Source organism: Cryptotermes secundus, unplaced genomic scaffold (assembly GCF_002891405.2).
Source record: "Cryptotermes secundus unplaced genomic scaffold, Csec_1.0 scaffold267, whole genome shotgun sequence".
Taxonomy (NCBI): Eukaryota; Metazoa; Arthropoda; class Insecta; order Blattodea; family Kalotermitidae; genus Cryptotermes; species Cryptotermes secundus.
Window position 1 is genome coordinate 260528 of NW_019733322.1, and position 14419 is coordinate 274946.

General features: G+C 43.3%; 1 protein-coding gene across 3 annotated transcripts in view; it reads left to right on the forward strand.

Annotated features, from left to right (window-relative positions):
• LOC111867938 (tyrosine-protein kinase Dnt) overlaps positions 1 to 14419 on the forward strand; it is a 223892-nt gene that overhangs the window by 172523 nt on the left and 36950 nt on the right. For all 3 annotated transcript variants that reach the window (XR_002843425.2, XR_002843426.2, XM_023858173.2), the window contains exons 4-5: positions 11449 to 11632; positions 11873 to 12091. Coding sequence is in view for 1 of the 3 variants with exons in the window: in XM_023858173.2 (XP_023713941.1) it covers positions 11449 to 11632; positions 11873 to 12091 (403 nt within the window). In the remaining 2 variants the exon portion in view is untranslated. The remainder of the gene's footprint in view (positions 1 to 11448; positions 11633 to 11872; positions 12092 to 14419) is intronic.

Here is a 14419-nt window from a genome sequence, read left to right on the forward strand (position 1 = left end):
CATCTATATATGGACTTAACCTTGAACGAAGAATATTGGACAAAATTTTGTATGAAGTTGATAGCAATGATATCCTCGATAATTACTAGTCAGTTATATCACCCTTCTTGTGAACTGGTATAATAATAGGCTCATTCCACTGATGAGACAATTTTTCCTTATGCCAAATATAAGTAATTAGATTGTGGATCTTAGAATGTAGTATTTCACCTCTTGCTTGAATAAGTTCTGCCAGAATTTGATTACTACCTGGCGATTTATACTGTTTCAATTTTGCAATAGCACTTTCAACATCAAAATTGCAAGGATCAGGTATTAACGGCTCAGCTGTAAGGATTTCTGTCTGCCTAACATCACTGACCCTATGCACATTCAATAACTGAGAGAAGTAGTTCCTCCACCTATTCAAAATGTTGTGGGAATCTGCAAGCAGATCATCATTCTCATACTTCACTAAGTTACTTCTAGGTTGGTAACCCTGCTTGAAGTAATTCATTCCTCTGTACAGGTCTCTAATGTTCTTGTTCTTACGGTTCATTGCAAGCTCATCAATTTTGTCTTTTAGATATTCCCTCTTTTTTTCTGAAATGCCTGCTGGTTTCACGTCTTATATTGTTCAGATTATCCCCATTTATTTCGTTTGGATCCTGTAACCTCTGCAATTTGGCTTGTTTTCTTTGGTCTAATAATTCTGAGCATCCTTCATCGAATCATGACTTATGCTTCTTCAGTTCGTAATAACCTAGACTGTCCTTGGCCGAAATTTTGATATTTTGTGTAATAGTTTCCCAAGCTTTACTAACATCCACCTCAATATCCAAGTTTTCCAAAGCTGTGAACCTATTTGAGATTTCAACACGATACTGCCCTTTACCCTCTACCTTATTTAATTTCATGAGATTGAACCTCTCCATATGAACTCTGTGCATTGTTTGTTTGCAATAACCCCTAAACGCTTCTCGTAAAACGTGCATCCAAAGCCGATAGATTGTCCATAAGTTTACACACATATCACAAAGGCTAGCAATGCATAATGTAGGCGTTTTTTGTTTAAATTTGGTCTTCACCTAAAAAATATTTATCTTTCGGGTGATTATGCTATGAACACATCCCCCCTCTCACCTTAAGTCCAATCTGGCTATGGACCCCAGTCATATCGTATCCAGTAAGTACTGGGGATTCGTTCCCGGGTGCAAGGGGCCAGAGCATGAACGACCTCTACTTGCCTCCATCGAGTGCCTAGGTGAAAAATGTATTGAACTTTACCTCCAGTCTCCCATACATCCCTATGGCTTGGTACTTATGCATAGGAAAAGCCTCGCTGTAAAGGTAAAACTGTCCTTGTAACAGGCTGTGAAGGCTCATAGGGGTGTGAGAGGTCCAGCTCCCACATCTTCTAGATGGCTGTAAGGTTGTCAGCCTTACGCGCCGGCCGCCCTTTACTCCAGGAAGATATCTGGCATTCATTTCTGTTAGAGTCTGAGTCGACCCGAGGGCCATAGTGAGGCTGGAAGGATTAGGTCAATTGGAAAATTTAATGCCATCGGGATTCGATCCCACGACCTTTCGGTTTGTAGCATAGTGCCTCAACCAATTACATTACCGCGTACCCAACAGCCTTACTGTACCCCGTAGAGATAGTCTACACGCTTATTAATAAATCTGAAATTCCGAAGGACGGGTTTCAAGAGGTGACTGTCATATTGGATTTTATGATTTTATTCCCAGTACCTTCGGTACAATTAAGTGCCAGAATTGTTTTCAGTCGTGTTTCTCTATACCGATACTAATAACTGACTTTCACATTAGGATTCGTTTCATCAAAAGACTATTTTATGCCTTTTTATCTGCACATTTTACAAAAAGTGAAGGCCAATTGAAAGTTGTCGGGTGAGTTTAATTTTAGTTGATATTAGTCAGATCGAATTGTATTAACGTATAGTGGAAGAGACCCATTTTGCCGACGGGAAAGAGTACTTTACGTAAAATATAAATATCATTAAGACGATTTTCTGTGTGACGAACATTTATTGAAACTGCGTGGCTTTTAGTCCGCAAGCGAACTATACCGACCAAGCGACCGCCGCTGTCGGCGAAGTTAGTGCCAACTTTTGCGGATAGAGGGTGTCGCGTGGTCAGCGCAACGGTCGGTTTTCTAGACCGGCATTTATTGAAACGCAAGGACTAATTTCAGTGTGTGCAATGTGGCGTCTGTAGCGCGTTGTCTTTATGGCTGTACTGTTTGTTAAGGTAATAAATGCAACTGTCCCTGTGCTTAACTAATCACCAACGACGAAAGTGTATGGGGAGTGGACGTATAGCTCCACGCATTATTAATCTTGGCGCTAGATGGAAGCGAGTTAGCATCCTTCATGCCCTGGTAAGAGCCCCCTACGCCCTCCGGAAATGAAGGTGCATGGCCCTTTGGCCAATCTAGGCGCTGTAAAAGATAAAAAAGACTCTTTCCGTTGCCAGGAATCGAATGCCGATCCTTTGGTCGTCCAGCACGTTTCGCAGTCTCTCTACCGTCTGAGCTCTCGCGACTGCTTGTATTAGCATAAGGAAACATACGGCCAACCAGGTATGCAGAAGCAAACGAATTTCCGAAAAACATTTTCCAAATGTTTACATCTTTATTTTAATGTATATAACACAACTACATTTGAATGGATGTGTATTAAAAGACCAGGAGGTTTTTACTTTTATTTGGGTCACGATTCTCCGTGATAATGCACACAGAAGCCAGACGGAAAGCCGATATTTTGGTCTCATGCAGAAGGTGTTCCTGGAACACAAATCTGGCATCGCCCCAGCCTGTCCCATGGTTTGTTTTCCATACCACGGCCCTCTACATTAACTGATGCACTGACTGACAACAGTGCCCTGGTGTTAACCAAGAAGTTAATGGACTGAGCAAACAAATGACTGCATGTTAGCGCCGAGCGTGAGCAAGTGAGATAGAAGACAAGGCAAAGGAAATAATAAAAATAAATGGAAAGATATTGAAGAGGGGAGGGGGAGGCTTTTTAAGTGACTCAAGAAATAAATGGACGTGGAGAAGCTAGTTAGCTGAAGTCAACAGAATTAACAGGACGTATACAAGAGGATGGGAGATATAAAAGGACTACTCTTCTTCCCTTATAAAGAAATTGAATAAACATTGGGTTATGGCTTCCTGCCTCCTCTTTGTTTGTAATGTCCTGGTTCCGAATAGAAATAAAATATGCATCCATAAGTAGACCAGTGTGTTTATAAGAATTTGGGTAATGTAAAGTAACGAGTAATGTTGTATTTTTTTTTATTTGAGATAGATTCATACAATCTGTCCAATTAAGGACAGTGAGCACTTTTGGTGACTGATGTGGTGACTATGTCATTAACAGTGTTAATAAGGCTATCCCAATAGATGCCTTATGATTTGTGGCATGTATACAGTTAAAACTAGCTAAATCTATCAGATAGGTCTGACGGTTTGAATCTTTTTAATCTCCTAACTTCATCTTCATGGGTTAGCAGTGAGGCTGCGAGTTCGTTTGGATGTACTTGTAGTCTCTGACTGTACTTAGCACTACACTTTTTAATTTCTTCTCGCACTGTAGATACACTTAAGTCCTTATGTAACACTGTATTGGGCACATACCAGGGCGCATGAACTATTTCCCTGAGAAACTTGTTCTGAAATCGTAGTATTTCCAGGTTTGAATTGCTGGCTGTTCCCCACAGGGATATACCATACGTCCATATAGGTTTGAGTATTGCCTTGTAGAGTAAGAGTTTGCTTTTAACAGTTAGTTGTGATCTTCGTCCGATTATCCAGTACAGTTGCCGAATTTTCAGGCCCAGTTGTTTTCTTTTACTGAAGATATGTTTCCGCCATGTTAGCCGGCGATCTAAATGTATGCCAAGATACTTGGCTTCATCTGCTTGCGGTAGTTGTGAGTCATTTAGTGTAACTGGCGGGCATTGTCCTTTTTTTTCATAGTAAATGTTACCTGGACCGATTTGCTCTCATTGACTTTGATCTTCCACTTTCTTAGCCATTTTTGCATGTCATGTAGGTTTTCTTGAAGACATCTAGATGTCGTAGCAGGATCCATGTGGGTTGCTAAAACAGCGGTGTCATCAGCGTTGCCTTCGTGACGAAGTTCTTGGGTCCGAATCCAGCGCGGATATTTCTTCCCGCCTTAGAAATACCAGGCCCCCATTGTGGTTTGGATTTTGCATTATTTTTTTCTTTTAGTTTCTTGAAGTGGGGTGGGGTGAGTCCACTTGGTACCTCAGCCACTGTTTGGATTATTGTACCAGTCCCGGATGATAATGATGAATGTGGAACATTCGGCGGAATGAAAATTGGCAGGGGAAACCGAAGTACTCGGAGATAACCTGCCCCAGTGCCACTTTGTCCGCCACAAATTCCACCTGACCTGGGCTCTAACCCGGGCCGCCGCAGTTTGAAGCCAGCGACAAACGCCTGAGCTATGGAACGGCCTAGATTCTGCATTAACTATAGGTTCCTTCTGATGATTGTTATAATCAGCCTCCCTGCTCCGTCCGTTTTTAACGTCACTCGAGCTAGAAGGGAAGACGCCAGGATAAGACCCATATATAAAGGCATACATCAAGGATTTCCTATACAAGAATTTTGATTGCTAATGTAAATTGCGGGTTTTACTCGCTAGCATCAAAACGCACTGATGGTGTTTCAGAACTAAGTGCTGGGAGGAGAGGATCACGTAATGATTACTTACTTACTTACCTACTTATGGAGCTGAGCCCTTCTTGATGAGAAGTCAAATCTGCAGCTACTCAAGAAGTTCCAGCATTTTATGGAACCCGAAAGTTCATTCGCATAATGATTAGCTTAATATATTCCTACATCGGATATAATTAGGCAGTCAGGCCTTAAGCAAAGAGGATAAGATGAAGTTAACGTATAGTACGGATCGGGAAAAGAGATTATATTGTCACGAATTTATAGTCATGAGCAATAATGAGTTCTGGATTGGATAATTGGATTTATTAACACCTTCTGTTACATTATCTCTTAATCACAATAAGTTATAGCGCTATCGCTAACCTACCCACTTTACAAATCACTAGGACACGCTAAGTCTTCTCAGCTTTCACTAGTCCTATCCTGGCAACGGATTTATAACAGTCTCACTGTAACTACAGCACACATCAAATCTCTGTTATACTCCGTTGTACGCCTTTGTAACCATTCTCGTTCTTCTACGAGTACTCAACTTCCAGCTTCGGAACTCGACTCTCTTATGTCCACTTTGAACAGACTCCACGGTAAACACCATCTCTCAACAATTCATACGCTCCGTTCCTAGAAATGGACGTCCTGTTGTTCCACGGTACGCTTCTGCGGGAACATGTTTAGCGACCCGTTGCCTAGCAATGAGCATGGCTTTGACCACATAGAAAACAATTCTTGCAATACATTTTCTGTTGTTTCGTGCGCATATTTTGGGTGTTGCCTTGAAATGGGGCCACATGTTACAATATATATACAAAATTTTGTTCTGATAAATGAAATGACCTCGGATAGCGTAGTCGGTGTAGCGACTGGCTACAGGCTGGGCGGCAAGGGAGTCGGAGTTCGAGTCCCTGGAGGGTCAATAATTTGCTCTTCTGCACTTCGTCCAGACCGGCTTTGGGTCCCACCCAACCTATCCAGTGGGTACCTGGGGCTCCTTCCTCGGGAATAAATCGGCCGGGTCGTGAAGCTGACCACTCACCTCCAACTAGTACCGAGCTCAAGAAAATGTGGATCTATACATCCCCCCCCCATACCCTTTCATGGCGTAATGCATAATTAGTTAAGCTCAGGGACAACTTTACCTTACCTTTGCTTGAAAGGAGAAAATTTTGTATGTGCAGCTGGGAAGTATGAAACTGTATGTTAGAGAAGTCGGGTCTGATCAAAATGACGTCATTGCCCAAGGTGGAGTTGAGTGATCATAACTCGAAGCTCCTGCCGCCTGTAAACTCGCAACCCTTTATACACGAGACTCCGCTGACTTAGGAGAAATACACGTAGACCTAAGATCAACAGTGGAGTTCTAGCCGTGAGGTTTGTCACCTCTCTGAGCCGCCACGGATCTCAGGGTTAACTACCAGTCATATCTGCGAAACGGCAGCGTATTAGGATACACCTGGTTCGAATCTCTGCCGGAAGATGACTACCACGACGGAAGATTTTCTTGGATTTGATATAAGGCGAATGAGCTCACAGTACCTTAAAGCAGTTCTAGCTCACTTCCTCCCACACCCGTCCTGACTGTCCGTAGGTTTCCTATCATACCCCATTCCACGCTACGTAAACTTCATACATGATTCAACGTCGTGCACATCGCGTTTCATTCCTGCTACTCGCTGAGAATACAAAATACCTTGACCATTTTGTGGTATCCAAATTATGGAAAATGACTTGCATATTTCATAATATACTAAATATGCCCCACAAAACAATTTACATGCCTGCCATTACGTAAAATGTTTGAACTGAATAGAAGTTACTGTATTCACAGAACACAGACTTTGTGACTTGAATGCAGTTCCCTGAGCCTGCAACTCAAAGTTTTGAAGAACAGATGACTCATTCTCGATCAGACGGTAACGAAATGACAGTAATCTCATTTGCACATGTTTAACTCCTTGATGCAATGTAGTTCTTGAAGAGTGTTATTCAACAAGCCACGGAATTACGTGCTTTTATGAAAGACCGCCATGGGGCCCACTCCTGGGTCCCGTGAAATAAATCCAGATCCACACGTCGTAGTACTTTTTGAAGATTTATTTTAAAGATAGCCTTCACTGCATGCCTTGTTCTCGCGAAAGATATTCTCCATTGTGGGATTCCGACGTGGACCCTGCGAATGTCTCATTTCCACCATTCCCACTGCATGTTCCCCGCATATCACCCTTCACATATTCATCATAAGAATACGGGGCACTGTGCTACAAGCCGGAAGGTCACGGGATCGAATCCCAATGAAGTCATTGGATTTTTCAATGAACGTATTCCTTCCAGACGCACTATGACCCTGGAGTCGACTAAGCCTCTAACAGAAAAGAGTACCAGGAATTTTCCTGAGTGGTAAAGGCGTAGGACTGACAATTTTACCGCCATCTGTGAGCCAACTGGCTAGAAGAAGTGGGAGCCTCGACGTCTCACAACCCTATGGGCGGAGTCCAACTGGGTCCACTCGGCACGACCTCCACTGTTTGGCCTATTGTAGCCTGCCCCGGGTGATTATGATGATGGAGAATTTGGTGGAATGAAGATTGGCAGGGGAAACCGAAGTAGTCAGAGGAAACCCGCTCCATCGCCACTTTGTCCACCACAAATCCCACTTGAGCAGACCCGGGATCGACCCCGGGCCGCCGGGGTGTGAAGCCAGCGACTAACCGCTTGAGCTATGGCGCGGCCTGGCTGTTGCAGTTAGTCTGTCAGAGAGGATTTGGTCATTGATTGAAGACTTAGTCAGTTAGGAGTGAGTCAGTGAGTTAGTTAAATGACCTCTGGAGGTCAGTTATAGCTTTTGCTTTGAGAAGCTGGTTTCTGAGGCAGAGGGAATTTTGGGAGCTCAGAGGAAGCGGAACGTCCGCCGTTGGAAGCCTTTACCAAGAAACGGCAGTGAAGACGTGATTGCTGACACTAGAGTGTAGTCTCGCACTCTATCAAAGAGTCCAATAAATCCGGTCGTCAATCCAAAACCCCTCTACAGTCACACTATCAGGTGACAATATTATTTATATTGTACTCCAAGAAATAGTAGTACTGTACACATTGTGCATAAAAGATACAACACATAGAGGCAAAGTACAGACCCCTCGCAACTGCCGCTTGAATCTGTTCTGTTCTCCATTACGTAACTCCATAGCTTACCTACCTCGTGCACGATATAAAGTTACCGTAGTCAAGTAGTAGATCAGAATGTGTCTGTGTAAAGCTTCACTGGATGAAATCGAGTAGTAAGCTTGGCGCGCTGGTCGAGTAATTCACGCAGATTGAACCACTCGGAACCCGCTAGATAAGAGGCTGCGCGGGCACCAGTCGCGGCCTGGACGCGATGAGGAACCGGAAGCCGAACGCCTGTTGTCCAATCCTTAGTCTCTTTTTTGTCTGTGCTATCCCGGTTCAGGCAACACACATTGTTTCGAAAGGAAGCCCGTATGCCAGATGTGTAAATCCAAAGAGACTGAACACTGATCAGGGGCACGCGGTAGCGTAGTTGGTTGAGCCACTATGCCACAAGCTGGAAGATCGCGGGTTCGAGTCCCGATGAGGTGGATTTTTCATTTACCTAACCCTTCCAGCCGCACTATGGCCCTAGGGTCGACTCGGCCTCTAACAAATGAGTACCAGGAATATTCCCGGGGGGTAAAGGGCGGCAGGCGCGTAAAGCTGACAACCATACCGCCATCTGTTAGTTGACTGTCTAGAAAATTTGGGAGCCTCGAAGTCTCACAACCCTACGGGTCTTGACGACCTGTTACAGGGATGACTTTTATCTGAACTCTGATCGCATCGAGAATCGGTGGAAATGGCTTGGGTTGGTTTTTCCGTCCGGCTTTGATACGCATTGTTCCATTTTTAACATTTAAAGCGACTGTCACCAGAATTTCCAGGGCAGATAACACTAAGTGAAGTATCATTTTCGGAACAAGCGTTGAATTTAAAACGCGGGTTTTTTTTAACAACTCAAGGTGCATGCATGATCCTAGCGTGTCCAGCCGGCCCGGTGTACATATAATTATAGATTGCAGGATGAACAGCGTCTCGGTTTTATCTGTTTGTAACAAGTGTTATAATGCTGTGTGGTTTGACCTTCACATAGAATAATTAATTTACTAAGCTGAAATATCAGATTAAAGAGGATTACGATCATTACAATTACTGATTTGCATACCGAGAGTATTAGAAGTTGGACCTGTTTATAGGCCTACGTGTTGAAGAAAGCGCTGCTGTCACCGTCCTGACAGGTACTTATCGTCTTCTGCGGGAAACTTGTTAACACTGGGAGGTACAAGTGAGAATTCCAAAGGAGGTTCTTAATGCCATTACTACTGGCAGTCTAAAGAAAATATTTGACGTACGAGAGAAGTAGCAGGAGAATGAAGAAAAGTACATAATGAGGAAATATGTGCTCTTCGCCGGATTTTATTGGGGTGACCAAATCTAGGAAGCTAAGTTGGACGGGGCATGTAATTCACATTGCTGAAGTGAAACGAAACGTGAACGTAAGGAACCACAAGTGAGACGTAGGTAGATATGGCTGGGTCTTAAAGAAATAGAGGTCAGTGATGGGATCTTGAGGACCATAAAAATTGTCCCTGTGCTTAACTAATTAAGCACTACGCCATGAAGGCGTATGGGGAGTGGATGTATAGATCCACATTTTCTTGACCTCTGCACTAACTGGAGGTGAATGGTCAGCTTCACGCACCCGCCGCTTTACCCCCGGGGAAAGAGCCCACGGTACGGATTGGATAGGAGACTGTGTGGGTCCCAGAGCCGGTCTGGACGACGCGGAGAATTTCTTGAACGTACCTGGTTTCGAACTCCGACCTCTGGGTCGTCCAACCCCGTAGCCATTCGCTATACCGACTACGATATCCATGTTCCTCTTGAGGACTATTAGATCCCATAAAAAGGCAGGGGATATTTTAATCAATTGAGCGACTGTCAGCTTCTTGAGAATAACTCTGCTAATGGATTTATTTTTATTATGTAAAAGTACACAATATGGAAGACCTGGGTATAAGAGGCGGATAGGGCAATACTATAAGACGTAATTGGAAATAGGATATGAAGGTGTCGGTTGAATTTGAGGAGCTTCGTTTGAAAATCTTGTTACAGGCAGAAATCAGTTGTCGTGAATTTAGTTGCTTAGCAGAAGTCACACAGTATAATCAGAAATACCTTTTCCATTTTTGTAAATGCTCAACATGTCGAATAGTCTCTGAACAAACGAGATCTGCATTTTGTTCCAGGCACTAGTACTTATGCGACGAAACGTTCTGGGGAAATTCTGTGAAATTCAAGAGCACCCATTGCGAATTGTTTAGTATCTGCTTCTCTCTGTCCTCCTTTTGCTTCGTCTCTCTGATGTTAAGATGTCCTGACCCGGCTACGAGACCTTTGGAATTTTGTGTTGTATTTGTCATTGAACTTGTAATTCCCAACTGCTGTATTTTCTTTTAGTGGAAGTTTTCCAAATTGAATTTCAACTAAATGTGGGAAACAGTTTATGGGGGCCATGGAAATGCCCATTAATGGCCTTATGTAAAGTATGGGACTTCGTAAGCCGATGAATGGCCGATTGCTGTGCAGTCATCTCTCACGTCAAATTTCACCTAAATTTGATTATACGCGTCTTACTGTGGGAAAAAGGGCGCGTCATCTTCAGTTAATGATGTAGAACATTACGTCAACATTAGACAATTACTAGATTCTGTTTGCAACATAGTTCCAATATTAGTACGCCGGTTGGAAATTCAAACATACTTACGCAAGACTTTTCTTTCGTAAAGTTGTCTACACACAATGTATGACGTTCCCTGGTTCGTAGATTGGATGGACTATCAGTTTCATTTTCATTACTTATTTCACTGAGTAATGTGGACTTTTTATGGGTCAGTATGACTAAAATTTGGAATTTTAGGACACCTTTTAGTAAACATTTCCCGTGTCGAATTTAAAAATAACGTGCAGCAAAAGCGCCTGGCACTCGGTCACGGACGGACATCCGGAATTAAATCCACGCTATAATTTTTAGTGCAGACTCAGCAATACCGAATTTAATCGTAATTCGTCCAGTAGTTCAAGAGATGAAGCTTGCGGGCTGACAAGCTCAACCGCCTCCAGTATCAGTTCCTTGTAGTGCAAATCCGCAACGTTTGCCTACAAATCAAAACGTACATAAGTCCGGTTGATTGCCTGTAATACATCGGCTGCTTATTTAATGGTGTTCTTTGCAGAGGTCAGTGTTGCATCAGAAAGTGAACGATGAGTTGATTATGAATGATTTGGGGAGGTTTCGAAATAGTCTAAGGTGGCGTTTCTCAAACTTCCGGCAGCTGCGGACCACTGCCTGGGCCGTCGACGTACTCTCTGCTCGCCCTGCTATCATGACATTTCCTGTATGTAACCTTAAAGAGCATGAATTTGAGTTTTTCTACGAATAAGAGAAAAAGTATAGTTAAAGTTGCCATAAACCACTTTTTATTTACACAGATTTATAGTAAAATTTTACAATCGATTCATCACATTTTTTTATTTAAATTTTTATTTATTGCATATCATAATATTATATGGACTATAATACTGCGGGCCATCTGGTGGACGGCAGTCTGAGAAACGCTGCTCTAAAGTGACTGAAGTCACGAGTGCGATTCTGATGGAACTTCATGGCAGACTGTTCTCTTCCACAGATAACGGTTTTGGCGGAATGAGTCAAGTTGTGGTTGTGGATTCTCCGCCAGCTGAGATCACTTCTGCCAGCATATTCTATATCGCCGTGGGATGCGCATGCGCACTTATAACAGTTATCGTCATCGTGGTCACAGCCTACTACGTTCGCAACAATAAAGCGAGAAGACAAGGCGAAATGTTGCAGTAAGTATATTGTTACGTATCAGTATCGTACTTTGTCTTTCTCTACACCTCCCCCCACGTGTTGAGAGAGCTGAAGGCTCCCAGAGCTGTCAGACACTAAAATAAAGTCATGGGTCTCAGAACTAAGAATCACTGCGCTGGCGAGGGCCAGCAGCAGTTTAGCAGTCACTGACGCCACGTTTGCTCTCTCTTGCTTGTGTTGGTGCCTGCACATGGTTCTCAGAACGTTTTATTTCTCAGGGAATCCCGGAACGGTTCGAGCAGCAGTGCCCAAGGCCACGCGACCTTCCTAACGGCGGACACGCCGCTTCCCAACAACAACTTCACCGGCACCTCGGCCTCCAGCTGCAAGTCCGGGGCGAGCTACGTCAGCTTCAAGAGGCTGCCCAGTTACACTGTCCTGGACGATCGGGCGGGAAAGGACATCCACGAGCGCATCGCTGAGCTCACAATACAGAGGTGAGAAGTAAGCCACTGAAACAGACAGGGAATGACGGTTATGATCGTTACGAAAGCAGCTATTGACAGCCAATGGATGTGCGTGTCACCAAGGCAGAGATCATTATACACGTAATACAATGGGGACGTTGCCCATTATCGCCACAGAACTATTAAGGAGGAAGAACAGCTATTCTCGTTACAGAAACAGACTTGGGTTAACTCTGTGACGCTTGTCAATAGGGTCATTTGTTCGGACTGCACCCTAGTCCGAGAGATAAGGATTTTAGGGTCTCATAGTGTTGGTTGTACAGCGATCTATCTTCTGGGATGTAACTCCGTGTAGGCCATAGGAAGTCAGCTGACGTTTCGGAGGAACGTCTCGCCTCCTCCTTCAGGTCAAAGAATAATCCAAGCAAGTAGCCAGCAGGTAGCAGACAAAGGGCTCTGCCTTTTACCGCGTCAGCAATTTTGCGGCAAGAAAGAAAATATATTCATATTGAATACAATTGGTAATTTAATAATAAAGAAGAATTAATATAAAATATGATGAAGAATAAACAGTTTGGTTTACAATAGGAAAATATGCTTTTAATTGCACCCGGAAGCCCGTGTTACCGGATGTAAAAACATCGCGTGTCATCTTTCAAGAATTAAATTATTTCAGCAAGAAAAATTGCATGTTATCTTGAAATACTAGAAAAGTCAGGCCTTCTTGTTGCTTTAGTGAGAATTCGGACCCTGTTTTGGATAGAGAACATGATGCAGAAGTATGCTGTTTCGCTGAGGTTCGAAACACTTAAGGTGAAGTGAGGGCAAGGATCTGTGCAACCTGTTTCTTCTCGATGCTGTCACCCCCCCCCCAAAGCGGGATGCACACACACCACAAAGAAATAGGCCTACTTTAAATAAGTATATCCATCGTGGAAATTGTTGCAATTAGGCCACACGTCTTTTGACAAGGCTGCTTTGAGGAATATCGTAAATGCTGTATAGAATCAGTTTAAGGTTTAACAAAAGTGAGTCCATAAAAAGCAAACAGTGTGGCAAATTAACACAATAAAAGAACACCCTGCCGTAATGCGTGGAACAGCTGTCGGAGCGAAGCGCGCGGAAGTGACGTGAGAAGGCGTTCTCGAACTGGAAACAAATGCCATGTCAGATGAGCACCTGTTATTAATTTTGGCGAGAATAAGATGACCTTGTGTGCGGAAGTTTCAACACGAAAATAAAAATAAACTCGTCATAGAAGTAGTAGCAACGATAAAATATAATGAATGAAAACAATCATTACGGTCCCTTAGGCTGTGGGCCAATTTGTAGCAGTTGCCTCAGAATAACTCATCTCCACATTCTCCTTACATTATTTTTTGCACTGTCTGGCAGCATAGAATTCCATTCGCGTAGCTGCCAGAATTCTTCGCATAGAACTAGTCAAATATTCTAAATGCTTCTTACGTGCAGGGCTTGATAAGTGCCATGCTGATCACATATTGTCACTGAGTTAGACCACGTGCTTAATCTAACCTGTAGTTGAAACGCTGCCGTATATCTGTTAGTTCGTTTTTGATAAATCTAGCCTGTAGCACATATTGTCCAGAATAAGGCTTTTATGGAACCCGAAGGTTTATTATTTTATTCACAAATACCCGGAACTCCAATAACGTCAAATCTTATATCTCAATGTGTGTTCTTTTTATGGAAAGTTGTCGCCAGTCCCCCGCACAACCCTGTTTGATATCCATGGGATCAACCCTCCATATCTGAAGCACGTGATGTATCACAGATCCACACAACCCTGGGGTACAATGGGGCTGTTCCACCAATTTCACCTTTGAGGCAGTAAAAGCCGAGCAAAAATACTGTCTCAGGAAAATGAACAGTGCACAGAATATAGATAGATTTCATATTTTCTTCCTCCCTTTAGTCAGTGATTCTTTAGAACCTGAGCCCTGTCTCTTAGGTCGACATCTTTTCCGCTGTGTGTTGCATAATCCTGATACAGATACATATTCAGTTGTCTGGAGAAATCACCTTTATGGTTTAATGAGACCTTCAGGAGATAAGAATGGGATCTTATGGGGAGTGCCTGGCGAGTGTGGAGTCGCTTGAATCTTGTTCTGGGTAGGTGTAGTGAGTGTACCGAGACTCGTCGTCTGGAATAGTGCAGACTTGAAAGGAAATCTCCCAGTGCATTCAGGCATTTTAAAAGCATTGGCAAATGCTGCTCCTTTGTTTCGATCTGCAGACAGAAGTTTTCCAAAATGGAATTTGGCTACCCCAGTATTTGGATGCCCTTTTGTAAGTAATCATTTCTTCGTATTTTATTAAATATGCTGGGCATAATAT